At 45.9% G+C, this 27,862-nt stretch overlaps 2 protein-coding genes across 11 annotated transcripts in view; both read right to left on the reverse strand.

Annotated features, from left to right (window-relative positions):
• Window positions 1-4,991: 4,991 nt before the first annotated feature.
• Adig (adipogenin) lies at window positions 4,992-12,123 on the reverse strand. Of its 3 annotated transcripts, XR_001229295.2 has the most exons (4): window positions 11,766-12,123; window positions 9,331-9,460; window positions 6,566-6,648; window positions 4,996-5,236 (listed from the first exon to the last, which is right to left on the reverse strand). XR_001229295.2 is itself a non-coding variant. In XM_013352100.2 (3 exons), the coding sequence occupies exons 1-2, from the start codon at window positions 11,890-11,892 to the stop codon at window positions 9,345-9,347; spliced, it is 243 nt and encodes an 80-aa protein (XP_013207554.1). In that variant the 5' UTR covers window positions 11,893-12,123; the 3' UTR covers window positions 4,992-5,236; window positions 9,331-9,344. The 3 variants fall into 3 exon arrangements, 2 of the variants coding, with proteins under 2 accessions (XP_013207554.1, XP_005363065.1); XM_013352100.2 differs by lacking the exon at window positions 6,566-6,648 and having other exon boundaries at window positions 4,992-5,236; XM_005363008.3 differs by lacking the exon at window positions 6,566-6,648 and having other exon boundaries at window positions 9,349-9,460.
• Window positions 12,124-14,281: 2,158 nt separating this feature from the next.
• Ralgapb (Ral GTPase activating protein non-catalytic beta subunit) overlaps window positions 14,282-27,862 on the reverse strand; it is a 93,495-nt gene continuing 79,914 nt past the window's right edge. For all 8 annotated transcript variants that reach the window (XM_026787307.1, XM_005363006.3, XM_013352161.2 and 5 more), the window contains 4 exons: window positions 20,310-20,418; window positions 19,565-19,643; window positions 18,419-18,567; window positions 14,282-17,805 (listed from right to left, as the gene is read on the reverse strand). In XM_026787307.1, coding sequence (XP_026643108.1) covers window positions 17,612-17,805; window positions 18,419-18,567; window positions 19,565-19,643; window positions 20,310-20,418 — 531 coding nt within the window. In that variant the 3' untranslated portion in view covers window positions 14,282-17,611. The remainder of the gene's footprint in view (window positions 17,806-18,418; window positions 18,568-19,564; window positions 19,644-20,309; window positions 20,419-27,862) is intronic.

The following is a 27,862-nucleotide window of genomic DNA, read 5'->3' on the forward strand; positions in this document are numbered from 1 at the left end:
GGACAGGCACACAAGGCGGCCAATGCTGCTTCTGGGACTGAATGAATCACCACAAGAGTTGGAGGAAGGTGGCAGAGCCTGTGGCACACCCTTTCAAGACACCCACTGAGGTGGGGCTGACTTAGCCAGGACCGCCTACAGGCAGGTATGTGTGAGCACACACTTGGCCCCTTGCCAAAACAGAAATGGCACAAAGAGGCATAAATTAAACATGTTACACCTGCCTATAACCCCAGAAGTTAGAAGGTAGCGAAAGAAGATCCTGAGTTCAAGGCCAACCAGGGTGGCAGAGTGAGGTTCTGCTTCAAGAACCAGGGCTGGAGAGATGGCTCAGCAGCTAAGAGCACTGGCTATTCTTCTAGAGGACACGGGTTTGAATCCCAATGCCTAATGACAACTCACAAACCTTGTAACTCCAGTTCCCGGAGGGCCAAATGCCCTCTTCTGGCCTGTGTGGGCTTTACATGCATGTGGTACACAGACATACATGCAGGCAAAATACCTATACACATATTTTAAACTAATAAAAAGATTTTTAAAAAATTAAGTAAGCAAATACACATGTACCAGACACAAACTATGCTGTTGATCTGGCCACTCTCATCCCCACAGCCATTCCAATTTCAAAATAACACCAAAAGGGTTAAATAAAACCAAGGAAGCCAAGGCTTCACCTTGGTATAATCCCTCCCCATAAGCCTCTGGGAGCTGTGACTTCCTCCTCTGTGCAAAGGTGGTGGTGACAAGCAGGCAGAGAGTACCAAGGGTCGGCAGTGAGGCTGGCCTTGCTGTGGAACAGAGGGTGCCGGGAAAGCACATGGTGGAGTAGTTGTTGGGGCGGGGGGAGGCGGATGTGTCATCTGTGGTCCTAACCCTGCCTCTGCTGCAGAACACAAGCCCCTGCTCCCTGACCAGAATGCCATGGCCTTATCACAGGGATCTAGGAGAGCTGAGAGCCAGTGACCGTGAAAGCATATTTACCTTCAAGAAGGGAGATCCCAGGCACTCTTAACTGGGGAACCAAGTACACAGGAATCAAGCAATGGAGTTGAAGAAACTCGAAACATGGTTCCGTAGGAGCCCCAGTCCTAGAACTACGCGTGCTCCTGGAAGGTGGAAGGCCTCATGGGAAAAGGACCATGGGAGGCCTAATTTGCAGGATGCCACCACTGGCTCAGACAGGTCATGCAGGGAACAAATGTCCACTTTCCCAGCACTCCTTCCTCAGGAGGAGACAAGAGAATGACGTAACAGGAAGGGAGAGGAGCTGGGGTCCAACTGCCGAGGCTCCTCCCCGCGTGTAAGAAGAATCAGCAAGGAGGACAGGCGTGAAGCTGGTACATGATGAGGGTTCATGGAGCTGCGTGTGGGGAACACAGTAGGTGCTTAATAAAGGTTGGGTCATAGGCGGGTGGACAGGGAGTGGGTGGATTGATGGATATGTGGGTGAGTGGATGGACGGATGGACAGATAAATGGATAAGTGGGTGGGTGATAGATAAATGGATGGATGGATGAATGATGGACATTGATGGACAGATGGATGGGTGGGTGGGTGGATGGACGGAAAGGCAGATGAATGGATAGGTGGACGGATGGTGGAAGAACAAGGTGAGGGGTGGGATGAGGAAAAATCCGAATGGCTGGAAAGATGGCACACTGGCCAAGAGAACGTCTGCTCTTGCAATGGGCCGGAGTTCAGTTCCCAGCTTCTACACTGGGCAGCTCACAACCCACCTGTAATGACAGCTCCAGGGTATCCAGTGCCTTCTTTTGGCCTCCTTGGGCTTCTGCAATGCATTGTGTACATATGTACACACACACTACACATACACACAATCTTAAAAAAGAAAATGGCTGAGGGAGGGGGTCAGTCACAAGGACCTTTAAGTGAGAAGCTAGATGGCTGATGGGCAAACAGGTATGCAGGTGAGGGGAAGGGAGGCTGTGTGGGGAGCCAGCAGGACTGAGTGACGTGATAAAAACAAGTACCTGGGGAACGGCAAATGGAAGTGGGGATGAATGTCGAGTGAGCAAGCTAGGGCCTGAGCAAATGCTAGCCTAGAACTGCAAACCCAGCTGCCGGGAGAAAGCAAGAGGAGTGAGCAACTGGCCCGGATCCCACACAATAAACTCTCGAGCCTCTGGCAGGAAGTGCCGCCTCCCAGCTTCCTGGATAGCCGAGTGTCATTAGAATGAAGCCTGGGGGCGGGAGTGAGCCCCACCTCTGCACCCCTGGCAACATTCCTCAGCCCCGTGGCCCTGTCCCTGGAGTATCGGCCAGGCCTGCTAGGTCACAGTGGTGACTCAGACCTGTGGGCCCCTGCACCTGGCAGGCTGCCAGCTCCTCCCTAAGCCGTCTGAGAGCTGGACAACCCTCTTCCTACCGTGGACTCCTGTGTCCTTCACACCTGGTCCCCGGGACCACATTCTCGGCTCAGAATCTGCTCCATACCTCTGTGCCCACGGACAGGACTATTCCACCCGGTGCAGTACAGTGGTGCCTATCCTGGGGATGACCTTCAGCTTTGCCCATGTGGTGCAACCTCCAGCAAATGCCTTAACCTCTCTGAGTCGCATGTCCTGGGAGTTGGTGTAAGGACTCAGAGAAACCAATGACAGGCCAGCACCTCTACTGCCCGGGCACATGAGACACAGCTCCCCTTGGGTCCAGGGGCCTGACTTTTTTTTTTTTAATGGAAATTTATCGGCCATTGGCAAAGTGCTGTGCATTGGTGTCCCTCCATGTAGATATTAAAGTCCTAACCCCCAGAACCTCAGAATGTGACCTTATATGGACATAGGACATGGGCAGGAAATCAAACAAAGAGCGAGTCATTAGAACAGGCTCCAGTTCAGCATGAGCAGGGCCCTGGCACGGAGGGTAGACAGGGGGCGACAGCAGACAGCGGACATCCGGGGGACTATGTGAAGACAGAACTGATGGCATTGCCTCGGGACAGGACCTGGCTTGCAGCCACCAGATGTTGGGGAGCCCAGGAGAGATTCTGAGGGACAGCTTTCAGTGGGCCCAGTCTGGTGTGCCCTCACCTCACCCAGGTAGTTTCTGTCACCCAAAGATACTGCCTGCAGATGCTCAAGGCCCCTAAACTTGTGCCCTGTGCTATGGCTCCCTAGAGGGCACCGGCTCTACAGATGAGGACATAAGGCTCAAAACAGTGCTAGGGGAAGAGGAGGGGGCTGCAGAGAGGGAGCCCTGGCTTGTGACCGGAAGTTCAGAGTGGAAAATGAAAACAAGACCGCAGGTGTGTAAGGAACATGTGGCAGTGTCACACACACACACACACACACACACACACACACACACACACACACGCATGCACGCGCGCGCGCGGTTTTGCGCGAGTCCATCTTTGGCATTTGACTGGAGGTGTGACCAGGGAGAGACATGGGCTGCATCAGAGATATCAACAACCATACCTTCTCCCAAGAAATCTTTCCAGCTGCCTCGGCAGGTGCAGAAGGGCCTGGCTGCTCCTTCTTCCCCTCAGGGTCCACTCCACATACTTCCAGACAGGTTGGAGCAGTGATGGAGAGCTGGACAGCATGGCCAGGACTGCACGGAAGCTCTGCCGTCAGTACCCAGCACGCCTCGCTGCAAGGGGCTTCTGACCTTTGAGCAGATGCCGGATCCTTACACCAGGGTTGGCATAGAAGACTCCAGGCAAAGCCAGGGGGCAGCTCCAGCCATGCTGCGTGGGAGCCATTACCAAAGGTATTTTGTTCACATGCCACCAGGAAGCCGAGACCCATCAGACAGATTGCAGCCCTGATGAGGCACGTGAGTACCCGTGAGAACCTGAGGATGTGTGTGAGTCTGCGTACGTGTCTGTGTGCTGGTGATGTAGAGAGGTTTAGAAAAACATGACCTTCTCGTGCGGCGTTGGTGTCACCCTTTGTGGGGAGACTTGGCAACTTCTGCAAGCTGTACTGTGTGGCCTGCCCTGCACCTTCTGGAACCTTCTGGAACATCTCCACATAGGGGCAGACTTGTGGGTGAAGTCAGACATGGTCTTCGCATTCCACTGGTGGAAGAGAAGCCTCACCAGCAACATGGGCTGGGCTCGGATCCCAAAGGGCAGCACTACTCTGCGGAGCTGGGAATCTGGGCAGGACCGCAGGGAGCTACAGTCAGTCTTAGGGAGATGGGAGTGCTCCGATTGGTGCTGTGGGTGGGTCATTCTCACAGGACTGAGGAGCAATAGTGAATAGCCACCGATTAGCAAGTCAGGATCTATCTTCTTCTCAGGACGCCTTCAGTTTTTGTGGTGTCCAGTGGGATGTTGCGGGAGGGACAATGTGACATCAGATAGTACCTGGGAGGCCTGTTTCCTCCCTTAGTGTATCTTCCCTGTCGCCTTGGGGCAACCAGAAGGGCTGCAGGAGACTTTGGGAATTCTCCAGGCACCATGGCACATTCCTTTAATCCCAGCACTCTGGAGGCAGAGGCAGGCTAGTCTCTGTGAGTTTGAAGCCAACATGGTCTACACAGTGAGTTCCAGGCTAGAGCTACATAGGTACGCCCTGTCTTAAAAAAAATAATTAAAAGTCTCCCACCACCTGTGTCCAGTTCCCCACCTGGAGAGGATGGACACTGGGTCAGCACATGCCTGAGGAATCACTGGGCTGGGGAGGAATCCCTGTTCCTCCACTATGTCTTGGCAAAGTTACTCAACTGCTGTGCCTCAGTTTCCCTCTCTGTAACTGAAGGACAACCAAGATCTCCCATCATAGAACCCTTTTAGCCACAGTCCCACATGAGGCTCTCGGGAGAGTGGGGCTCACACAGCGAACACTCACACAAGCTCCCGCTGTAAGGAGAACACAGCAGACGCGGTAGACAGGCACACTACAGTCTAAACAAGGATCAAGCTTGATGGGTGATGCTGGAAGCTCAGAGGGACAGAGCAGACGTGAGGGTGGGACAGTCCAGAGGGAGTCGGGGGTGAATGAACAGACACCAGAAGCTCTGGCAGGGCACAGAAGAACCCCATTTCTTTAATAGGGACCCCACACCTCCTGGGAGTTGAGCTGGCCAGCTGTCCCCTATAAACTCCTTGGGCCTGACTCTTCTCTGAAAGACTTCAGGTCATCTGTGTTGATGGAGGACGGATGATTCGGCAACAGGCTTGGTAGGTCTGACCACTGGAGGTCCCAGGAAGGCTCCTTGGTCTCCAGTGTTCTCTTTCTACCATCCACTTGGGCCCAGATGATACCTAGACGAACATGCCGGGAATAAGAAGTGTTTGGGCTAGGAATGAAGTCAGTGAAGGGTAAGGGATGCAGAGAAATAGTGGAGGGGGGGGCTATCTGTTGTTGAAGGGAGCTGTGGGTTGCATTCCACCACCCAGCTCCTGCCACCGGCTAGCTTTACCAGAAATAACAACACACAATTGTATTCTTTTAAACACTGCTTGGCCCATTAACTCTAGCCCTTACAGGCTAATTCTCATATCCTGATCAACCCATCTCTAATAATCTGTGTAGCATCAGTCTTACCGGGAAAGATTCTAGCCTACGTCCATCCTGGGTCTGAGCTTCATGCATCTGCCCATGAGAGGGGAGCATGGCCTCTGAGCTCACTTCCTCTTCCTCCCAGCATTCTGTTCTGTTTACTCCTCCCACCTATGTTTTAACCTATGAGGGCCAGCCAAGCAATTTCTTTATTTTTTTAACCAATGACCTTCCTCTATCCATCTGTAGACAGGCCAAGCCCTTTCATGAAGTCAAAACATTCTTTGCTTGCCCTGTTCATTGACTATGGGGCCCATTAACAATGGACATGGATGGTCTCTTGTTCCCAAACTGAGAATTTTGGATGGCGATGTATGTGACTCAGTGGTACAGAGCTTGCCTAGTATGCTTGAGTCTCTGTGTTCAAACCCAAACACTAAGACACCAAAACAAAGACAGGGAGTGAAGTCAAACACAGACTTCTGACCGTGGAGCCTTGTGTGATTTCAACAATCATGAAGCCCACGCTGTGCACCAACCCATCACGTGATTCTGTGAGAGTTTTTCTGGGGAAAAGGTCTCACTTGGTGAGGCTGTGGTCCAGAAAGGTTAGGCAAGGGCTCTAAGGCACGGTGAGGGCTGGGTGAGGGGTCCTAGTTCACAGTTCCGCCTCCACCAGCCATGTCAACTAGACAGCATGGCGCTTGACCATGCTCACAGTCAGACAGCCGTGAGGACAGAGAGATGTGTGTCGCCAGGACCTGCAGTCATGGCTGGATGTGAGGGAGCCTGAGGTTGAGCCAGGAGGTGGTGGCTAGAGTCAGCTACCTGAGTCAGCTGCCCCTCTGTGTGGAAGGAGGTAGGAAAGAGAAGGGGACAAGGCCACTGGGTGTTGGGTGGCAATGGGAGTGGAGAATCCCACCCCCAGACATGGAGAGCTTAATTGGGCAGGTGATGGAGCTCAGAAGATTAGTGTGATGTCGACATGTATCCAGGAGTCACTGGATGGAAATGGCATTAGCCCTGTGGAAATGGATGCCAAGACTGATCTGTGCTGACATTTTGTTTGTGACCTAACAGATAAAGCTTACCTGAAGATCAGAGAAGCAGAGCAGCCAGTCACTAGTTCTTAGCTCTACCGAATCTTCAGACTGTAGGAGCCAGCCATGATAAGCTAAATATGAACAGATCATCCAAAGGAAGTTCTTTACTTCCAACCATTATCACCTGCCAGTGTAGGACTCAGCCGTCGATAAAATTTAATGGAGGCCTGAGTCTCGGTAGTTTACCCTGAAGCAATACCTGGTTGCAGGAAGAACCACAAACTGAGATTACCTGAGCACCACCCAAGAACAGACCATCCAAAGGAAATGCCTAACGTTCCAAGCGCTGTAGATAGGACCACCTGACAGCAAGTACTCACCAGGACACCCGTAGACAAATGTCAGCCAATCAGGGATCTTGAACCTCAGAAACCCCTCACCCCCACCTTTACTACTATAAAAACCCTACTGTAACTGAGCTTGGGGCTCTCCATTTATTACAATACATTGGACATGTGGAGAGACCGAGTTTGCACACTTGCATAAAATAAAGGCTCTTTGCATTTACATATGGGACTCGGTCTCCTTGTTGGCTTTTGGGGGATTTTGCAGATTTGGACATAACACAGACTGAATGGGGTATCCTATCTCTTCAAATCCTCAGACTGAATGCCCTGAGTTCCTGTCTCCTCCCACTTTATATTCCTCTCTCTGCCCAGCCTCCCTAGTGTTGGGATTAAAGACATGTGACTCCTGAGTACTGAGATTAAAGGTGTGGGCCACCACTGCCTGACTGTTTCTCTTTGAGACTGAGTCAATCTCAGAGTAGTCCAGCCTTGAACTCCCAGAGATTCTCTGCCTCTGTCTCCCTGCGTTAGGATTAAAGGTTTGTGCCATCACTGCCTGGCCTTTATGGCCAATTAGTGGCTAGCTCCGCCCTTTGATCTTCAGGCAAGCTTTGTTACAGCACAAAGTATCACCACACTGTTCCTCTGGTTATTTTTTTTCAAGACAGGGTCTCTGTGTAGTCCTGGCTGTCCAGGAACCCACTCTGTAGACCAGGCTGGCTTCCAAATCAGAGATCCACCTGCCTCTGCCTCTCAAGTTGCAGGGATTAAAGGCTTACACCACCATCACTTGGCATTCTGGGTGAATTCCTTAACCAACCTGGTACTCCAAGTTCCCAGCGTATATGGAGATGGGAATATCCTTGCCATAGCTCTCACAATGAGAATGTAGAGGGGACACACCTGGTACATTCCAGGACCATCAACCCAGGACGAAGACTGGTATCATGGGCTGTAGTAAGAGGCTGCTTGTTTGTTCCTGGCTGCCCAGACTTGAAATAACCACTCAGAAACCATATTATTTGCAATACTGTTTGGCCAATAGCTTAAGCATATTTCTAGCTTGCTCTTATATTCTAAACTAACCCATCTCCATTAATCTGTGTATCGCCATGTGGCTATGGCTTACGGGCAAAGTTTTGGCATGTCTGTCTCTGGAGGCGGTTCCATGGCTTCTCTCTTTGACTCTGCCTTCTTTCTCCCAGCAGTCAGTTTAGTTTTCCCTGCCTAGCTCTACTCTGACCTGTCAACAGACCAAGGCAGTTTCTTTATTCACCAATGGTATTCATAGCATACAGAGGGGAATCCCACGTCAGCCCACTATAGTTTTCTTCCCCCAGATGTGCGTGGCCTGAAGACTGTTCTCTTACAGAGACTATACCTATGGGTTTAGCTAAACCTGTCTCTTCACCTGATGTGGGATTCCCCTCTGTATGCTGTGAATATCATTGGTTAATAAAGGAACTACTGTGGGCCTTATAGCAGAGCTACAGGGGAACAGAGCTAGGTGGGGAAAACTAAACTGGGAGAAGGAAGGCAGAGCCAGTGAGAAGCCATGGAGCTGCCGCTGGAGACAGTCATGCTGAAACTTTGCTGGTAGGCCATGACCTAGTGGTGATGCACAGGTTAATAGAGATGGGTTAAATTTAAGATGTAAAAGTTAGCCAATAAGAAGCTAGAGCTGATGGGCCAAACAGTGATTTAATTAATACAGTATCTGTGTGATTATTTTGGTTCTGAGCAGCCGGGAACCAACTAGCGGCCTCCTCCAACATTCATCCAGCTGTGTACCACAGACCCTGATTTCTCATGGTGGTTTGAATGGAAATGACACCAAAGGTTCATAGGGACTGGCACTATTGGGAGGTGTGGCCTTGCTGGAGGCAGTGTGTCACTGGGGGCAGGCTTTGAGTTTCAGAAGCTCAAGCCAGGCCTAGTGTATCTCAGTCTCTTCCTGCTGCCTGTGGGTCCAGATGTAGAACTCTCAGCTACCTCTCCAGCACCATGTCTGCCGGCACGCCACCGTGCTTACCACCACGAGGATAATGGACCTAACCTCTGAACTGTAAGCCAGCCCCAATGAAATGTTCCTTTTTAGGAGTTGCCACGGTCATGGTGTCTCTTTTCAGCAATAAAACCCTAAGACGTTTCTCATCCAGCTGTATACCATGGACCCTGCCTCCCTATCCAAATGTATGCAATAAACATGCTCCCTCCGAGAACCCAGATCACCCGGTACAAGCTTTTCTATGTCTGTGTGTCTGCCCTGTCTTCCTATCCTCACTGTCCCAGTCAGGTCACATCCCTGAAGCCGTGTAGAGCATGGCAGGACAGTCAGTTCTTCAGCATGACCAGGGCACAGGGCAGCCATACAGCAAGGCAGTCTGCCCTAGTGAGTCAGCTGCTGGCAGGCCCAAGGTCTTCGTGCAGTCTCTGAGTCTCTGGGATCCCCCACAAAGATCTTACCAGGTAGAACAGGCTCACCAGTAGTGCCTGTCCTCATAGTCACAGAATGTCTCCTCATGGCCAGACTCAGAAGGTCTTTTGCTCCAGGGCTCCCAGTTGAAACATAAATCTGAATAATCTTCCTTCGACTCTGTAGAGACAAGAAACACTGAAGAGACCCTGCGTCACCGACCTGCCCATCATTCATCTTCTAGGCCAGCCATTACCAAACATCTGTGATTTGTACTGCTTGGTGGTGAACACACACGTGAAGGAAAGAATCCCTAAAAGCACACACCTCTATCATGAGAGGCCTGAGCGACTCAACCGCCACACTCACTTCACAGGAGACCTCGGTGGCACACCCGAAGCTGATGGATGCCTGACGTCTACCTGTATCTTTCAGAATGTATGACGCTAAAAGACTACAGGCCTGTGGTTATTGAGGCTGCAAGCCACCAACCACCTTGGACCAGATCCCAGCACCAGGGCAGAACACACAGAGAAACTAAGAGTTAGAAGACAGTGACGCCAGGGTGCTGTCACCTCTGAGTGACCGACTTCACTGAAGATCAAAGGCGGAGGTAAGATGTCATCTCCAGAGAAGCCACCCAAAGTCACTGCTGTACTTCCTTCCACACTGACACAGCTACCATTGACTCAGCCGGCACTGGCTGAGCCTACAAGCACCTACTAGGTACCATGTACACAGGTCCTTGGCTCCCTGCAACAAGAGCACTAGATCTCATAAAGCCTTTCTTCAGCCTGAAAGTCGTATACCTGTGTACGGGGGTGTGACTGCCTTCACTCTGTGGTGAGGAAACTGAGGCTCAGGCAGCCCTGAAATCTGTACCGATGACATTGCCCAGGCTGTGACCCTGGGCAGGTTGCTTCTTCCTGGCAAGCCTCAGTTTCCCCACGTGGGCAATGGGGACTCTTTACAGGATTCTCCTCAGGGTTGGAGGGAGACGGTATGCGTCAGGCATTCAGTATGACTTCTAAATGTTCAAAGTTGACTTGAGTATAATCTATCAAGGAACCGGTACTAGACTCCAGAGGGAAGGTCTGGTGTATCCCAGGCTTCAGACTTGCTGAGGATGACACGATCCCCTTGTGTTTACCTCCCGAGTGCTGAGAGTACACCAGGTATTACCATGCCTGGTTTATCAGAACCATGGCTTCCTGCGTGCTATGTGGCACTCTACCAACTCACACACCCAGCCAGAGACAGCTTCCAACAAGCCTCGACTCCCCTAGCTGCCAGGCCTACTGCCTGGGTGGGGCCCCAAGGGAGGAGGACTCTGGCCCACCCTGGGAATGAGGTAAATATGCTTAAAACATGTTTTTCAGAAACTCGAGGCCCTCTGAAACTGTTGTGAGACCATGAGCAGGCCAGACAAGAGGATCATGGGGCAGGCCATGCAGGGTGCTGTTCACATCGCCTCAGTAACTTGTGACCAGAGCTGGCAGCAAGCTGGGCATACTGTTGCCCAGTCGACCTAAGGTCACAGAGCCTAGAAACAGGAAAGAAAAGCCTCTGAGTTAAGAGGGATCTTTGGGGAGACAGGGTGCCTCTTGCTATATCCCAACCATCCGGCCACCTAGCCTCTTTCATGGTCAGTTATGTTAGCCTTTAGTTCAGTGGCTCTCAGCCTTCCTAATGCTACGACCTTTAATACAGTTCCTCAAGCCGTGGGGAACCGCGACCATAAAATTATTTTCATTGTTACTTCTTCTCTGTAATTTTGCTGCTGTTATGAACTGTAATGTAAGTATCTGACATGCAGGATGTCTGATGTGACCCCTGTGAGAGGGTCGTGACCCACAGGTTGAGAACTGCTTTACCCAGTCTCGCTAAAGTGCTGCAGTCAGGACCATTGTCAACAAGCCTCCATGATCCTGTGTACCAGAGAAGGCCTGGCCAAAAACCAGAATAGTGTCACCTCCCCCCTCAAAACAGCAAAGGCTTCTATGCCCCGCTGTTCACATTGTTTACAAAAGCACACGGGGGAGGGTCCGAATAAAGCTGAGAGCCAGTCTGAGCTCTGCTCGGTACCTGAGCACTGTTTCCTAATTCAGCAGCTCAGCCTGAGCACGAGCAGTGGCCCTGAGGGGCCACAGACAAGCAGACACGCACACGTGTCAATCAAACTCTGTTAAGAAACTCCCAACTGCCAGCATGCCAGTGCACACCTTTAATCCCAGCACTCAGGAGGCAGAGGCAGGCAGACCTGAGTCCAAGACCAACCTGGTCTACATAGTGAATTCCAGGACAGCTGGGGCTGTCTAATAAGACCCTACCTCAAAAACAACAAAACAACAACAACAACAAAACACGATAGGGAGGAAGAAAGGAAGGAAAAAACTTATTTCAACTGGAGCTGCATTTAAAATGCTGTGTTATTCCCCTTCTGTGCCCACTTCCAAAATGAAGAGACCAGCCTGGACTAGCTTACCTTGACTGAGTAAGAATCGTAACCAGAGGATCATCAGGAACAGCAGCAAAGCCACGGGCAGGCAGAGCCAGAACACCAGGAAAGAGAGCGTGAGGTCGTTCACCAGCGGCACCAGAGGGTACTTCATTGTGCACCTGTGGCCATGTGAAGCCACCTGGATTGAGCAGGCAGGCTGCCCCTGAGTGCCTGGCGGCTTGGCCAGGCTCTGCTTTCAGCCCAATTGTGACTTAACAGTGAGCATGATGTAACAAGGAAGTTACAGTCCTCAGGCAGAGGGAGCTGAAAGGGTCTGGCTGGGAGACAGGCTGACTTCTGAGAAGGACGGCCAGGGCTGGACTACCCCAGCAGCCACAGGGCTCATGCGAGCCTCTGAGGAAACTGAGCAATTCTAAACTCAGAGAAACAGAAGGACAAACATTGGCCCACAAAAGGTACTCGCCTACTCATAGTTAATGTGGCCATGAACCAGCTAGGGCCCTGGGTGCTGCTTCCAGTGGCACGTGTACACACACACACACACACACACACACACGCACGCACGCACGCACGCACGCACGCACGCACACCAGCATACGGCCGCGCTTGTGGGACAGGGCACTGTAGGAAACGGAGGAAGCTCAGTGCTGGAAGGTAAGAGACTGGGGAGCTCCAGCAACAGTTGCCGCACAGGAAAGGCAGATGCAGCATTGCCACACTGCCCACCCCCACAAGAGGCTAACATCTGGCTTTTATGTGGAGTCTCCCAAGTTTAAAACAGGAGATAGGGGAGGAGGATAAGATGCTTATCCCACAAATATGAGGCCCAGAGTTGGGGGAGTCTCCAGAATCCACATAAAGGTGGGTTTGTCAGCCTTCCTGTAATCCCAGCAGAGGCAGGGAATCCTAGGGCCAAGCTGGCTAGCCAGAATAGCCGAAACGGCAAGCTCCGTCCAGACAAAGACCCAGTTCTAATAGAGACGAGGAGGAAAACACCTTGGGTGCATCTGCCCCTCCAAACACAAATAGATGGGATCAGACTTTGTTAGAACGTTGTAGGCTAAACCTGTCGGGCCACACACTGAGCCACCACTTAACACTAACATTATTTTGAAGCTTCCTCTACTTACCTTTATTAGGAGTTTTAGCAAGGGACTTCTAAAAACTTGGCCCCTTGTCTCGGTGGGGCAAGACAACACCTATCATCCTTCCCACCTGGCCTGGACTTACACTTGTGGCAGGAAGTGGGCATTGGGAGTCAGGGGATGTCTGTAATAAACTGGCCTGTGCAGTCTTCAAAAGATGAGTGGGGCTGGGAGGTACGTTAAACGTGCCAGTTCCTAGGCTCACCCTCCTTCATTGAGGCTGCACCCCTGCGGTTGAATCATGACTGGGCAGGAGGCAGGCATGATGTGGGAGAACACAGCATCTCATAGTGGAAGAGCACAGGTTGAAGTCAGGGTCATCCTAGACTGGGAAGCTGATGCATCAAAATTGGGTTAGAGGGCAAGTCATGGAGGAGGACGCCAGTCTACAGAGAGGGGGAACCAGGCCAGGCTGAGTAGACCCACAGGAGTCTGGGTAAACAGGATTCAAACGTGCACCTAAGAACACGGCAGGCTGTGGACAAGGCAGGCCCAGAGGCCAGAAAAGGAGCAGTCGGGGCTGGGATTTCTAGGTGCCGGGTCAGTATGGAGTTGTGTCGGAGAGCTGAGCTACAGAGGTGGAAAAACTTGAATCCTTATATTTTTGGCTAGCTATGAAACTTTCGCAAAATGGGCCACTGAAGTCAGCTTCTTCTGCCAATTGGCCCAGCTGTAGGTCCTGTGCTGACAGGTAGAGCTGGGTAAGAAAAAGGGAGAAGGCGGCTCTGGGTCCCAGGCAGCTCACATGCAGCAGGACAGCAGTTCTGTGGAGTTGGTGCCAGGCTGGAGGGGTGGCTCCGGGTGCAGGCAGGCATATTAACAGCTCTCACTTATGTGTCCAAGATTCGCCAGCCCATCACCTATGACCCAGGCTCATGGCCCCAACATGTTTCTTGTAAAGCCCTCTGAGCCAACCAGTGCAAAGGGGCAGTGAGGGCATAGGTGACCTCTGTGCCCTCCCCATCTGGGAATGTCCTTACTTTTCTCTACAGGCAGAAAACCCCCCAACTTCCAGCCCTTTGTATCTTAATTCTACACACCCCTGCCAGCACTAGGGCATGTCCTTTTCTCTTAAAATTAGCCTAATTTTGAGTATTTCAGGAAAACTAAAAAACCTAGAGTGAAAACCTAGATTAGCTAAAACTGAGCAGACCCTCCTGGAGAGAGTGACGTAAGAATGACCAAGCAGGAGCCAGCCCCGCGGCCTACAACCAAAAGGACACACCAAGTTATTAGATAAGAAGCTCCTTAAAATTTAATCGACTGTGTGTATTACATTCAATATCCCGTGGGTTTCTTGTGGACGGAGGACAGGCATAAATACGAACCTCTGCACCTTCTTCCCAGGCTAGCGCAGATCCAACACAGGCAGCGAGGGACACAGGCACACCTTCATATTTACATCTCCTTTACTTTACAGATCAGTGGCAGAAATATTTACAGAAAATACAATAGGAAAAAGATCCCATCTTGGCAATATACCGAAATTCATACAAACTGTAAATATGGTTTCGAGCAAATAATGATACTTAGATTTTAGCCACAACTGCCAAGCCCTTCAGAGGAAGATGCATTGGTCACTGTGGGGACAAAGAACTTGATTTGCTTCAACAAATAGGTATTGGGCGCCTACCATATGCAAGGCACTGTGGAATCCCAAATTACACATTTCCTCTCCTCACTAAAAAACTTGTCTGAAGAACAAGGGTGGCTGTTGTGAGAAAACACTATGCAGTGCCAGGCTCTGCCAGCAGTGAGACAAGCGACTCCACTGCCAGGTGGATCCCTCAGGAAGAGGGAATGTCAGGGAGTGCCGAGAACAGACCAGCGGGTGCCAATGGTCACTGTTAACACCAAAGATCCGCCTGAACAGGCTTTAAGTGCTAATGGACAACTGACGCCAGGAGAGTGTCAAATGTCCTCTAGGACAGCTGTCACCACCTACCCAGCTCTGCACAAGGCTGACTCTGTGGGGAAGTTCCACACCCTGGAAAACTCATCACTGGAGAGGTCAGCCTGCAGAACCTGATTCTCCCCTAATGGAGACAGGGAGCCGTTCTTCCAGACTGTCCTACTACCTGTGAGCCAGACACCGACAGGGCCAGCCAAAGTGTAGGTGTTTTTATGGGTGAGCCCCATGATGGAGCTACCCTAAGATCGGGGAGCTGAAGAGGGAGATGCTCATATACACATGTGCATGGCACATGCATCTGTATGGCTGGGAGGGCTGCCCTACCACTGGAGTTCTTCTTTTCAAGGAGCCAAAGGCCAGGAGGTCTTAAGAGGAAACTCTAGACAAATGGGAAAGGTGGTAGCAGGGTTTGAAGAGGGTAAGAGCCCTGTCTCCTGTGCTCCCCTACTCCCGCCCCCAGTTTCAGAAGTGAACAGGAGGGGGCTGCCAGCCTAAATACCCTTAGTAAATGTTCCTCTTTGAGAGTGCCTAGGCATCCAAGTACAGCTACCAAACAGTTTAAACCACAGTCCAGATTGGTTCCAGTGTTTCTTCAAAGTTTCTGAGCCTGTGTGAGCAAATTTATCAAGTGAACTTCTAAGAATATTGTAAGTACTAAGTATGTTCCTCCGACAAGATTCTGTTCAAAGTGATCTTAGCGCAGGCAGGAGGGTGAACTCAATGAGCAGGATTCCAAACCACACTCTGAGACCCAAGGCTCTTATCACACCCTCTGGTAGGTAGATGGTGTGTGGAGCAGAAGGAACCAGTGAGGGGGTGCATCCCAAGTTCTGTTGGCTGTACACACTAGGGCTTCCCTCCCTTCTTGGGGAATCACCATGTACCCCAGATTTCAAACTACATCTGCCATTGTTGTTCTCTTACCGAAGTTATCAAAATTATAAAGAATTAGAAATTAGAGCCAACCGAAGGGGAAGGGCTAGAAAGCCCACCTCAACACATAAATCCCATACGTCATCTTTCTGGTATTATTTAAACAATCCCCAGAGTAGGAAAGAAGTACATCTTTATCAGTTATTTGTAGCCTCTGGAATGTTCTAAGTTGCACATGTATGTACAGATTCTTTATTCACCTCACACAGAACAAAAAATGAAGTGTCAGTCTGGAAGGATCTTAAAGGTTGTTCAATTTCACCTCTTCTTGCTGAATTACTAGAATATTTTTAGGGAAAACCTCACTACTAATTTTTAACATTCCTTACCCCATGGTATCACCTGAAGACATTAGATTATTGCCTGGCTTTAAAAAAAAAATCAAAGACAGAACAGTATGCCTTGAATGGAAACTAGACTCACAGTGGGAAGAAAGAGGATGACACCAAGGACAAGGAAGATGGGGGGGGGGGTCTGTACCTGAGTAGAGAAAAAAAAAGGGGGGTTGTGGCAAACTTCAGCCTACGGGATGCTATACCCACGGTTCTTGCTCAGGGACCGCAGAAGACATACTTCTAGAATGGAGGCACCTGCACAGAGGAGCAGGTATAACACTGCCCCTAATATCCTAGGGAAAGAGCAAAACCTCAAACCAAACAGTAGACCCTGATCTGCAGATTTTAATGACAATGGGGGAACAGCCCTGTTAATCTCTGATTATTCCTCCTTGGACTATACATGTCACTTGTTTTCTAAGACAAATAATCTTACTGAAGGAGTAAGAACATAAAAATTGGAATATAGTGAATACTGTAACAGGAGTCCTAAAGCAGTTTGGTTCTGGCTACCTCCTATGCTTAGTCCCTTGCAGAAAAACAACAGTCAAGTGACTGAAATATTCCAGAGTCCTGGCAGGGACTTGTACCTTCAGCTGGCTAAGACCAGGAAACATAACAGCAGCTGCCACCTATGGAGATGACACTGATTCTGTGGATTGTGAAGCAGCTGCTCTCTAAAGAGCTGAGTGGCAGTGGGACACTTCCTTCTGAACCACAAATAGAACCCTCCAAGAACTACTGCAGCTTGCTGCTTGGTCCTGAAATAATTTTCAGCCTGTTGTGAACTCCCATTATTGGTATTTAATCAAGAAACCATGTCTACCCTATCATCAGGCCATCGAACTGAACAGTAATGGAGAAAGGAGGCATCGTTGCTCACTCACAGCCATTAGAGTACACAGCTGTGCCTCCATGCCATCTGTCTGCTAAGAAGCTGAGGCCATATGACAGATCTCCACAGCGGAGAGAGGGACAACTTGCTTAAACATGGAGAAAAAAAATAGGAAATATTTTAATGTCAGACTCATCTGAGTAAAACCCTTTATGTTTCACCTGTCAGTATGACAGGTAACAAATAGATCGAAACATGAGCACAAAGCTGCTACCTCCTCCTTCACGGTGTCAACTTGAGCCTTAAAAAGTTCTGGAAGGTTCTGAGACTGATTTTAATCTTGAATACACCCTCCTAAAAAGCGAGGTATAACCTATCTTCAGCTCCTACCTTGCAAGCCTGTTGACACTACCAATGCATGTATTTAACTGATGCATAAAAGCCTTTATCCTCAAAAGGCTTATATTTACTAAAATTGTCACTTTAAAAGAAAGTTTATGGCTAAAATGCTTGTTGTCCTTTTCAGCAGGAGTGTGACTGTGTGAGGTCCATCATCAGAAAGCAGGCAGTCCTCAAGCCAGTGGCTTCACATCGTGGTTCTGGTGATTCAACAGTGAGTTCTTGGGAGTGATTCGCTTGTGTTTTTCAGGACTGTCTTGCTTTGATGTCAGAGCCCATTCTGCAGTCCACTGCCCTGGGCAGACTGTGCTCTAAGAGCTGCAGTTCTTGAGCCCAACCTCCTGGAAAAGGGCAGTATAAAACTCTGGCTCCAACTGCTTATTCCGGTATCTGTTGACAATGTCAGTGATTTTCTGTTTCCGACGGACATGTGGTGGACTGTAGGAATCACTCTCCAGTCTCTTTCTTCTACAAATATTTATTACAGTCTGCCGAACCAGAAAGCCTTGAAGACAGGTGAGAATAACTGTCAGTAAGCTGTCAGGTGAGCTATGTTCAGGGGACCCATTTTCTCAACACTGGAACTCTTTCACTGCAATCCCATGGTTTCCCAACTCAGAGACAAACATAGCACCAAGATGAAACTGCTGAGAGAGACATTAGCTCAGGACAGAGTCAAAGCCTGCTCTTCCACAGCCCATCTCTGTTTTCCTCTTTAGTTAGGTAGTTAATTCATTCAGTTAGTGAAGGCCTTTTTATATTACCAGATTAAAGCTTAAACAGCAGCATTTTCTACATGCAGCGACTATTAAGACCATCTCCTTACTTGTGTTTTATGAAAGTGTTAAAGAAGGCAAACAGGGATACAGTTGCTGGCATCCTATGGTACAATAACCTCCAACCCACAGCCATACATGGAGCCTCTCTAAATTCAGTGGGACACACACCATAAAATGTTGACAGGGCCTCAGTAGAACAAAGAGGAATGAGGCAATGTACTGTGAAGTGAAAAAGGACTAAAATTCATTAAATACATCTATGAGATTATCAAAAAATAAGAATAAAATAAAATTTAAAGGTGAAGGAAAACAAAGAAAGTCAGGACACACAGCACTTACCCAGGGCTCGCCGGCTGACTATCATCCCATCAACAAGGGGGATGACCATGTTAAATTTTCCAGTGGCTCCTTGGATTTTTATCCGGAACAATCCAGTGTTTAAAGGGTGGATGAAGATTACTGGGACTTCTTTTTCAAGAGTTGTAGATCTTAGAAAAGATAAGTCCTTTTAGTTCAGACACAAGAATCTTTTCTATGAGGTTTAAGAACACGTATCAGGGCCTGGAACCTGTTGTCAGCATGGCTGTGACAGTGTCAAGACAGAGCCCAGAGTACAAGCAGTAACAGCAAAAGCCCAAAATGGGAATTATATATACATACGTATAAGTTACGCATATAAAGATAAATTCCTCTACATAATAGAATTTATCTGAAGAACATAAAATAAAGTCAGAGATTAAATATGGAAACAGGAAGGTTTTTGGTGGAAAAATACAAAATTTCATTTATGCAGAACAAGTAAGTCCTAGAAGTAAAGTGTTCATTATACTGAGTAAGGCTGTAATACTGCATTACATTATTAAAAGTCTAAGAGGGCAAAGCAAATAGTAATAGTAATAATAATAATAATAACAAATGGTCTCAAAAAACAAAAAAATAATAAATTATAGGTACTGTGAGTGGTATGAGACTTCTAGAGGTGATAATGTATGTTTACAGGATATAGTGGTGATGGTTTCATATGTAAAACATACCTCCAAATTTAAGACTGAACACGCTAAATATGCACAACTTTTTGTATAACAATTGTATTTCAATAAGTTAAGTTTTTAATTTTGTTTTTTCCTGAGCATTTCACATGCTGGCTTTTTCCCTCTTCAGAGCTCCTGGGAAGACTGGGAAACCAAAGAACAGCTTACAGCTGTATCTACTAGTCTATCACATATTTAAACATGGAAAAAAGGGGCCACATAAATGCCATCTTGCCAGCCCTTTCTTTGATTCTTTAAAATTTTTATTTTTTTAAAATTTGTATCTTCTGCAAAAACAAATGTTCTTAGCCATCAAGCCATCTCTCCAGGTCGTGATTCTTTCCTTATTTGCCTTTAACCACTGTTTGATTATAATTCTTTATTCTTTTACTAAGTGTAACCAACAGATACACACAGACATGCTGATAAACTCAAGCAAAGAAGAGGACGATACCTCAGAGAAGTGCTACTGTTAGCAGTAGTTTCCACACCAGTGCTGATCTCTGTCATCAGATCTGACAGGGGAAAGTTTTCTAGAAAACAACAACATTACAGTTACCACCGCCTGATTTTCCTGAATTCATTTCCTAACCTCTTCACAGGCAGCAACAAGTACCATCTGTGCTGCACCACAGTGTGGAACCCTAATGACTCCCCACATAAAAACAGCTGTCTTTCACAATGTTTGGCCAAGTGCACCGAAAGCAGAGGGCTTTCAGAGAATATGACCTGTGGCTGTGAGGGCATGGTTAGAAGCAGAATGACACTTTCCTATAAACCCTGAGCTGGAGAGGGTGCTAAGCTAAGCATGCATTTCTGATGCTCTTAAGTCAAATGAAAATCCTAAGAAAGTTATCCATGGCAGAACTTTTAAGGACAAAGGAAGCAATTATATAAAAACGAGACCACCTGTGCACATGGAAAGACGACCCAGAGCTCCTGGGAAGGCTGGGAACACTAACTAGGAAACAAACAAAACAGTTAATGACTTTGTATCTACTAATCTATCAAATATTCATAACTAGAAAAGAAGGGTCACAAGTATGCCCAATTAACAGGTTTCTTGAAATGGGTAGAGAAGCTGGAATACAAACCCAGGTTTATGAACTGCAAGTCTCTGTACCAGCCCTTTTCAGACATTTGGTAGGTCACTGGCAACTTAATCGTTCTTAGAGAAAACCCTTTTCCTCATACAGTACCTATATCATCGTAGCGTTCCACCCAGACTACAGACACTCTTGTCTCAGGTCCAAGGGGAGGCACAGGGCGACCCTGAGGCAGCTTCTTCATTCTGGAACTGGGACTAAGCTATATGACAGGAAAGGAGAAAGACGTTTTTTGTTTTGTTTTGTTTTCCGAGACAGGGTATCTGTGTGTAGCCCTAGCTGTCCTGGAACTAGCTCTTGTAGACCACGCCAGCCTAGAACTCACAGAGATCCGCCTGCCTCTGCCTCTCTAGTGCTGGGATTAAAGGTGTGTGTCACCACTGTCCAGCATGATACAATTTTTAAGTATCAAGCAAATACTTAACAATTACAATTTACATAAAAAGCAATAAAATTTGCATGTCATGTTTTAACAAAGGTTTACAAGGACTGAATCTACCTCTGTTGTGGCCAGAAAGCTGTATACTTCCAGGTAAAGAAATACAACTGTTTTGTCTGGTGATCTCAGCCTCTAAAATGCAACATCAGAAAGTTATTTCTAGTTCTGAGATGAAATGTTCCAGTAGCAATCTATACCTGATTTTCCTCATATTGTCTTTGAGGCAAGCTCATGCACATTTGCCTTTTCTGCCACTCAACTGGCTTATTTTTAGTGAACTATTTTTGGCTATGTGTCAATATATTAAGGTGCATTTATTATTATGCATGATGTTCTATAGTATATAATGTTTCTACTTTCTTTTTATATATCTGTACACAATTTTATGTAACTATACAAAATCTAACTCACAAAAAAGAACACCTATTTTTCTGATGCTGTCTTAATTCTCTTAGATGCATCTGTTTTCTTTTTAAAGATTTATTCATGTATCTGTGTGTCTGTGTATGTGGGTGCCCAAGGACGACAGCAGAGGGCACTAGATTCCCTGGAGCTGTGGTGACAGCACCCAACATGGATGCTGAAAACCAAAGTCAGTCCTCTGCAAGAGCAGTAGTTGCTTTTAATCACTGAGCCATCTCTTCATAATGAAGGAGTTCAGATCTTGTCATAGGGCTTTTCTAAATCTATTGAGATGATCATCTGATTTCTACTCTTTAGAAAAGGTTTACATAGTGTTATTATTACATTTATTGATTTTTGTATGTAGAACTATAGCTAAATCTCTAGAATAAAGATAACTTGATCAAAGCCAATGATCTTTTCAATGCGATCTTGATTTGGGAATGCAAATATTTTGTTGAGAATTTTTGCAGCTATGTAGCTTGGTCTATCTTCCTTTTGTTGTGTCTGTATGTCTGTATCTTGTTCTGGTATCAGAATACTGGTTTCAGAAAAGAAACCAGTTCTGGAGTGTTCTGTGCTTCCTGTTGTTAACAGCCTGAGAAACACTGGTGTTAGTCCTTTACAAGTCAGCAGATTCAGCAGTGAAGCTAATCCAGGACGGCTCTCTTTTAGGAAAGATTTCTTTTTTAAGTCCTTTAACAACGTTGCTTGTTATAAATCTGTTAAAATAACCTCACCTTGATTTAATTTTGGTATGCCCTATGTACCTAGAAAGTGTCCATGTTTTTTTTAGGTTTTCTGTGTAATACACGTTTTTAAGGCATGTCCTGATCATTTTCTGAATTTCACTGTTATCTGTAAGAACCAGTTACTTCACTTAGGTTTCTAGTTTTAGTCATTTATGATTTCTATGATTTCTCTTCTTTCTTCTTTCTTTTTGTTTTTCCAGACAGGGTTTCTCTGTGTAACAGCCCTAGAAGTCCTGGAACTCACTTTGCAGACCAGGCTGGCCTCAAACTCAGAGACCCACTTGTAGACCCAGTGCTGGGATTAAAGGCATGCGCCACCACACCTGCCTTTCTCTCTTTCCATCAGCTAGGCTGAATGAAGGTTTGTCCATCTTGTGAAAGAACCAGCTCTTTGCTGCAGTGATTCTTTGTTTCTCTGATTCCATTTCACTAATTTTTGCCCTGATCTTAATTTTTTTTCTGTCTAGTGATTATAGATTTGGTTTGTTCTTATTTTTCCAAGATCTTAAGGTGAACTGTTAGTTTATCTGAAATAGTTGTTTCTTATATGTGTGGGCACTTACAGCTATAATCTTCCTCTTAGGCTTGCTTTCATTGTACCCCACATTTTTGGTATTTGTGTTTCCATTTTTATGATACTAGAGATTTTTGTATTTCCTAATTTCTTTAGTGACTTTCTCATTAGTCAAGCATTTTGTTTGCCATTAGTATTTATACTTGTTAAAGTATATCCTATTGGATGATTTGTTTATTCATTTTTTGTTGGGATAACCTGTCCAAATGATGAATATAGGATACTTTTACTATGATGGGGTTAATGTGTGAATTTACATTTAGTATTATTTGCTTTATGAAACCGTGTATACGCATTTTCAATGTATGTTTTAAAATTAGAATGTCCCATTAATGGACTGTTCCTTTGAAGAGTATGTAGGAACTCTTCTGACTAGTTTTGGTTTCAAGTATATTTTTACCAGATTTAGGAAAACAAAAGCTTGCTTGCTTGTTACATTTTAATGGACTACCTTTCTCCATCCTTTAATCCTAAGGAGGTTAGTTTTTTTATGGTGTCTTTTGTGGTGTGTTTCTTGGTGGCAACAAATCCCTCTTTAAAATTCAAACTGTTGTCTGTGTTTTGATTGGAGAAATGAGACCATACTATTAAAAGTATTATTAAGAGGACAGTATTAATTCCTCTCATTTTGTTGGTCTTAGAATGCTGTTTTCCTATCTCTCTCTTGCTTAACTGGTCGCTCCGATATCCTTGTGGATGTATTTTTTAAACACGGACCAGTGATGTACTCAGCACTCTTTCCACCACTTTGTCCACGGAGCCACCTCCCCAGCCCAGTTTGTTTAGTCTGTTCTGTATATTTAGTGATGTAAACACACTGTGATATGTGAGGTTCATTTTCTAGTCTACTCTCATATTCTACATGCTTCCTGTATCTGGGCTGGCATCTCTTTCCCTAGTTTTGGGAAACATTATGATTGTACTAAAATGGTTTCTATGTCTTTAGAATGAAATTCTCCTTTTCTCTGCCCATGATTCTTATTAAATCTGATCTTTTCAAGGTATCACATACATCTTCAAAGTACTGCATTTATTTTCTTACTAATTTAATCTTTGTCAATGTTCAGTGTCCCAATTTCTCCATCTTGTTTTCAAACGCTGGTGTTCTCTTTGAATACTTCTGTTCATAATGCTTTTCATGAGCTTTCTATTCATCTTACTGTGGTTTTCATTTCCAGTATTTCAATGGTTTTCATTTAATATTTCTCTTTATTGATTCTCTTTCATAACCTGAATTGACTGTGTTAATTAAAAACATTTATTTTTTATGACCATGGTACAGCATGTATGTTGAGGTCAGAGGACAGCTTGTGAATGTTAGTTCTCTTCCCACACTGTGTAAGTCACAGAGATCAAACTCAGGTTGTCAGGTGTGATGACAAGTAGTCTTACCAGTGCCAGTCCATGGGCTCCTCTATCCGCTTTCTCATTCAGTCAGCTGGGTTTTTTTGTTTTGTTTTGTTTTTCTTAGACTTCATTCAGGAATTTGTGTATTCTTTAATTTACCCCCCACCCCTGAGACAGGGTCTCGTTTTAGTCCTGGCAGGCTATAAACTCACAGAGATCTGCCTTCTTTGCCTCCCAAGTGCTAAGATAAAGGGATGTACTGTCACACCTAGCCCATTTTTAAACATACTTAGTCATTCTTTGAGTTCTTTAGGATTTCATGTGATTCTCTTTTACTGTAGGCTATTACTGAGGGATCAGTGATTTTTTTTTTCTTCTTTTCAAGACAAAAGTCTCACTGTACCCTGGTTGGCCTTGAACTCATAGAGATCTGCTTGCCAGTGCTGAGATTAAAAGTATGTGCCACTTTGACCAGCGTGGATTAGTGATTTTTCGTTTTCTCTTTTACCCTCAAGACAGGGTTTCTCTGTTTAGTCATAGCTCTCCTGGAATTCAATCTGGAGACCAGGCTGGCCTCAAATTCACAGATCCACCTGCCTCTGCCACCTGAATGCTTGGATTAAGGCCTGCACCAAAACTGCCCAGTTTGGATTAGTGATATTTAGAAGTGATATTGTGTTGGTTTTCCACGTTACTTGTGTTTTTGTACTGGGACTTGCACAGTTTAAGCTACTAGTTAAATTTATTTTTAGTTTTATCTTTTAGAAAGGATTGCTATTCTTTCTGAAGAAGTGTTTTCAGGGGAGGCTAGAGACAGGAGATGTGGTTTTCCTCTGCTTGACTGGTGATCAAGCACAAGTCCAGCACTTATTTGGAATTAGAATGCTACCTGTTGCTGGGGTTTTTATTTGTTTGTTATTGCAAATACAACCAAGGGGCTGTAGAGATGTTTGGCTCGTGGCACTTGAAGCTCTTGTAGAGGTTCTGGATTTGATTCCTACCACCTACATGGTATCTCACAACCATCTGTAATGCCAATTCCAAAGTCTGACACTTTCTTCAGGGCTCTATGGGCACCAGGCATGCACATGGTGCACATACATACACACAAGCAAAATACTCATATACAGAAAATAAGTCTTAAAAACAACAACAAAAAAGGAATTCAATCAAAACACGTAGGACATTCCCAGAGACCCTGTGAAGATGGCTAGTCAATGTTCTTTGGGGGAAAAACATTAAAGAAAGAACAGAGTACAAAAAAGAGAAATATTTTATACAGAACAAGAAGAGAGCAGGATGGAGTTGGCCTGCTAAAATGACAGACAACACTGAAAGAGAAAAACCTGTACAGAGGAGACAGCTGGAGAGGGTACAGAGTATGAAAGTAACTGGCCTATCATTTTTATCTATTTTTGACACAAGGTCTCATGTAACCCACAATGGCCTTAGACTTACTATGTAGCTGAGGTTGGCCCTGAAGTCGTGATCTTCTGCTTTTACCACCTGAACACAAGAATTACAGGTATGTTTAATGATGCCTGGCTCACCCAATCAGCTTGAAGTTTCTTTGCAAGGTTAGCAGACTATGTGAATGCCCTTTAGCACACTGGCACCCTAAACCATACCACTTGCAGGACACACATAAAACTGTTTGTGCTAATAACCTAATCAGAGCTTTTATGTGCAGGAGAGAGAATTCCATAGTTAGATTTAATTTTAAAACTAAAACTGCTTTATTAGGATAGAAACAGGTATATCAAATATATTACCAAATGACCAGAGTCCGTGACAAGCCCCCAGATTCTTCTTTTTTTTAAACATAAATGGTTTTAATTTTATTTATTTATTTATTATGTATACAATATTCTGTCTGTGTGTATGCCTGAAGGCCAGAAGAGGGCACCAGACCTTATTACAGATGGTTGTGAGCCACCATGTGGTTTTTGGGAATTGAACTCAGGACCTTCGGGCTACCTCTGAGCTATAGCCCAAGACTGATATGTCTTCTGTGTTTAGGTCAGGTTTCTATAGATCACCTACTTTTTGACTCCTTAAAGTAATCTTAATTACATCCCCAAACTCCCTTTGCCATAAATCATACACAATCATTGGGTATGTTAAGAAAAATCTTCTCTGCCGGCACACCGAAATCCAATCAGGCCAAATCAAACTGAATTAAAATGTCCATGTTTCAATAATATAGCACTCTTGGGTGGACAAGCGCATGGCAGGGGAGACAGAATATGATGTTAAATTGGGAGCGTCACCCCAACCCCTGGCATCCATCCCAGCCTCCCGCCTGGGACTACAAATCCCAGCATGCCAGGTCCTGACCCCTCCCACAGGGTATTTAAGTGGGCGCCCAGAAGGGTCCCAGGTTATGCATGTGTTCCCTGGTTTTCTGTTTCCCTGCCATGCTCTCGGCCACCTGAGAATACTGCATTTATTAAAACATGGGCATTTAAATTTGGTTTAATCTGTTTTGAATGGATTTCTGTGCGCCAGCAGAGAGGATTTTTCTTAACAGGATACATATCATATTCACAGGTTTTTATCATAACAGATGAGAAAGACACAGAGCAAGGATCACCGGGTGTCATCTTCAAACCTTAGTCAACACAATGGCATTCTTTCCTGCAGTCCTGCTAAACTCACTTAGATTCCAATGGAGAGTCCTTAAGGTTTCCTGTACATGGTCAAGCCATGGGCAAATAACAGTTTTACTCTTTGCTTTCTGCATTTTGTCTTACTTCTCTGTTAGATTTCTACTTCTCCACCTGCAGACAGGATGCTAGCTGTTGTTAAGTCAATGTGCTTTATTATGTTAAAGAGGTTCACTTCTGTTCAGGGTGCTGAGACTGTCTCCTCACTGGCAAGTGTTAAACAGGTTTTTTGGTTTATTTTCTAATCTGAAAAGAATACATGATAAAAAGCAAGATGCTTTAAGAGGGTTAGGGCAAGTAGCCACTGAATGTCTGCATTCTCTATTTCTTTCAAATTGTTCTATGAGGCCTCTGGTTAAGAGGCCTTGAAGTTTAAAATCAGTCTATTATTAGGAGTCATATAACTTGATACTTTTACTAAATAATTTTAATAATGGAGACCTTTCTTAAGCATGTATCTTGCTAAAAATAGAAAAAGGGGAAATGATGGATAAGGGTCATCTGTCTATCTGTTGCTTTCATTGGTTAATTCATAAAGAAAGCTGCTTGGCCTGATAGGGCAGAATTTAAATAGGTGGAGTAGACCGAACAGAATGCTGGGAAGAAGGGAAGTGAGCCAGTCGCCATAGCTCTCCTCTCCAAGATGGATGCAGGTTAAGAATATTCCTGGTAAGACACCACCTTGTGGTGCTACACTCATGAGAAATGGGTTAATCAAGATGTGAGAGTTAGCCAGTAAGAGGCTAGAGCTCATGGGCCAAGCAATGTTTAAAAGAATACAATGTATATGTTGTTATTTCGGATATAAAGCTAGCCATGCTGGAGCCAGCCCACCGCTCCCACCATCAACAGTTACACCTAGTGATGCAGCTGTGGCAGGAGAAGAAGTTTAAGGCTTGGCTAGGCTACAAAATGTGTTCCAGGTCATCTGGGGCAACTTAGTAGATCCTGTCTCAAAATAAAAATAAGAAGACTGGGAATATCTGGCTGCATGTGTGAGTCTTAAGCTTAACCCCAGTACTGGGGGCAGAGGGGAGGGAGTAATAATTTTAACTTTGGAATGAACCAAACTAAAATCCTATTTATTCCTGAATTTATATTCAGGAATGACTTTGGTCAGATTTATACTTCATCTTTTTTATTATTTGTTTGAAATCAATCAGCCTGATCATGTGTTTCTGTTACCACTTAAGTCATTTTTCAATAAAGATTAAGGGGTAAACACAGATAAAGAAATAAAATCGGCTGATAAGTATAAAAGCAAAAGATTTTCGTATGCAGTAGCAGTTGTGTGTCATACTCAACTGATTTAGTTATAAACAGTAGCCCCCACCCCACCTTTATCCATGGGGATACATTCAAAGACTCTCCATGGGTTCTTGAAACTAGTTACTACCCAATCCTATCCATATTCTTTTCTAGTGTACAACTACACACACACACACACACACACACACACACACACA

The sequence above is a fragment of the Microtus ochrogaster genome, linkage group LG8 (assembly GCF_000317375.1).
Source record: "Microtus ochrogaster isolate Prairie Vole_2 linkage group LG8, MicOch1.0, whole genome shotgun sequence".
Classification (NCBI taxonomy): Eukaryota; Metazoa; Chordata; class Mammalia; order Rodentia; family Cricetidae; genus Microtus; species Microtus ochrogaster.

Excerpts from the sequence above, each read along its gene's own strand:
- Adig (XM_005363008.3), bottom strand. The coding sequence starts at position 11,892 with ATGAAGTACCCTCTGGTGCCGCTGGTGAACGACCTCACGCTCTCTTTC. Across the intron at positions 9,461-11,765 it reads ACGATTCTTACTCAGTCAAG|AGTCGAAGGAAGATTATTCA; the intron begins GTAAGCTAGTCC and ends TTGTCTCTACAG. Across the intron at positions 5,237-9,348 it reads TATGAGGACAGGCACTACTG|GTATCATCTGGGCCCAAGTG; the intron begins GTGAGCCTGTTC and ends ATGTTCGTCTAG.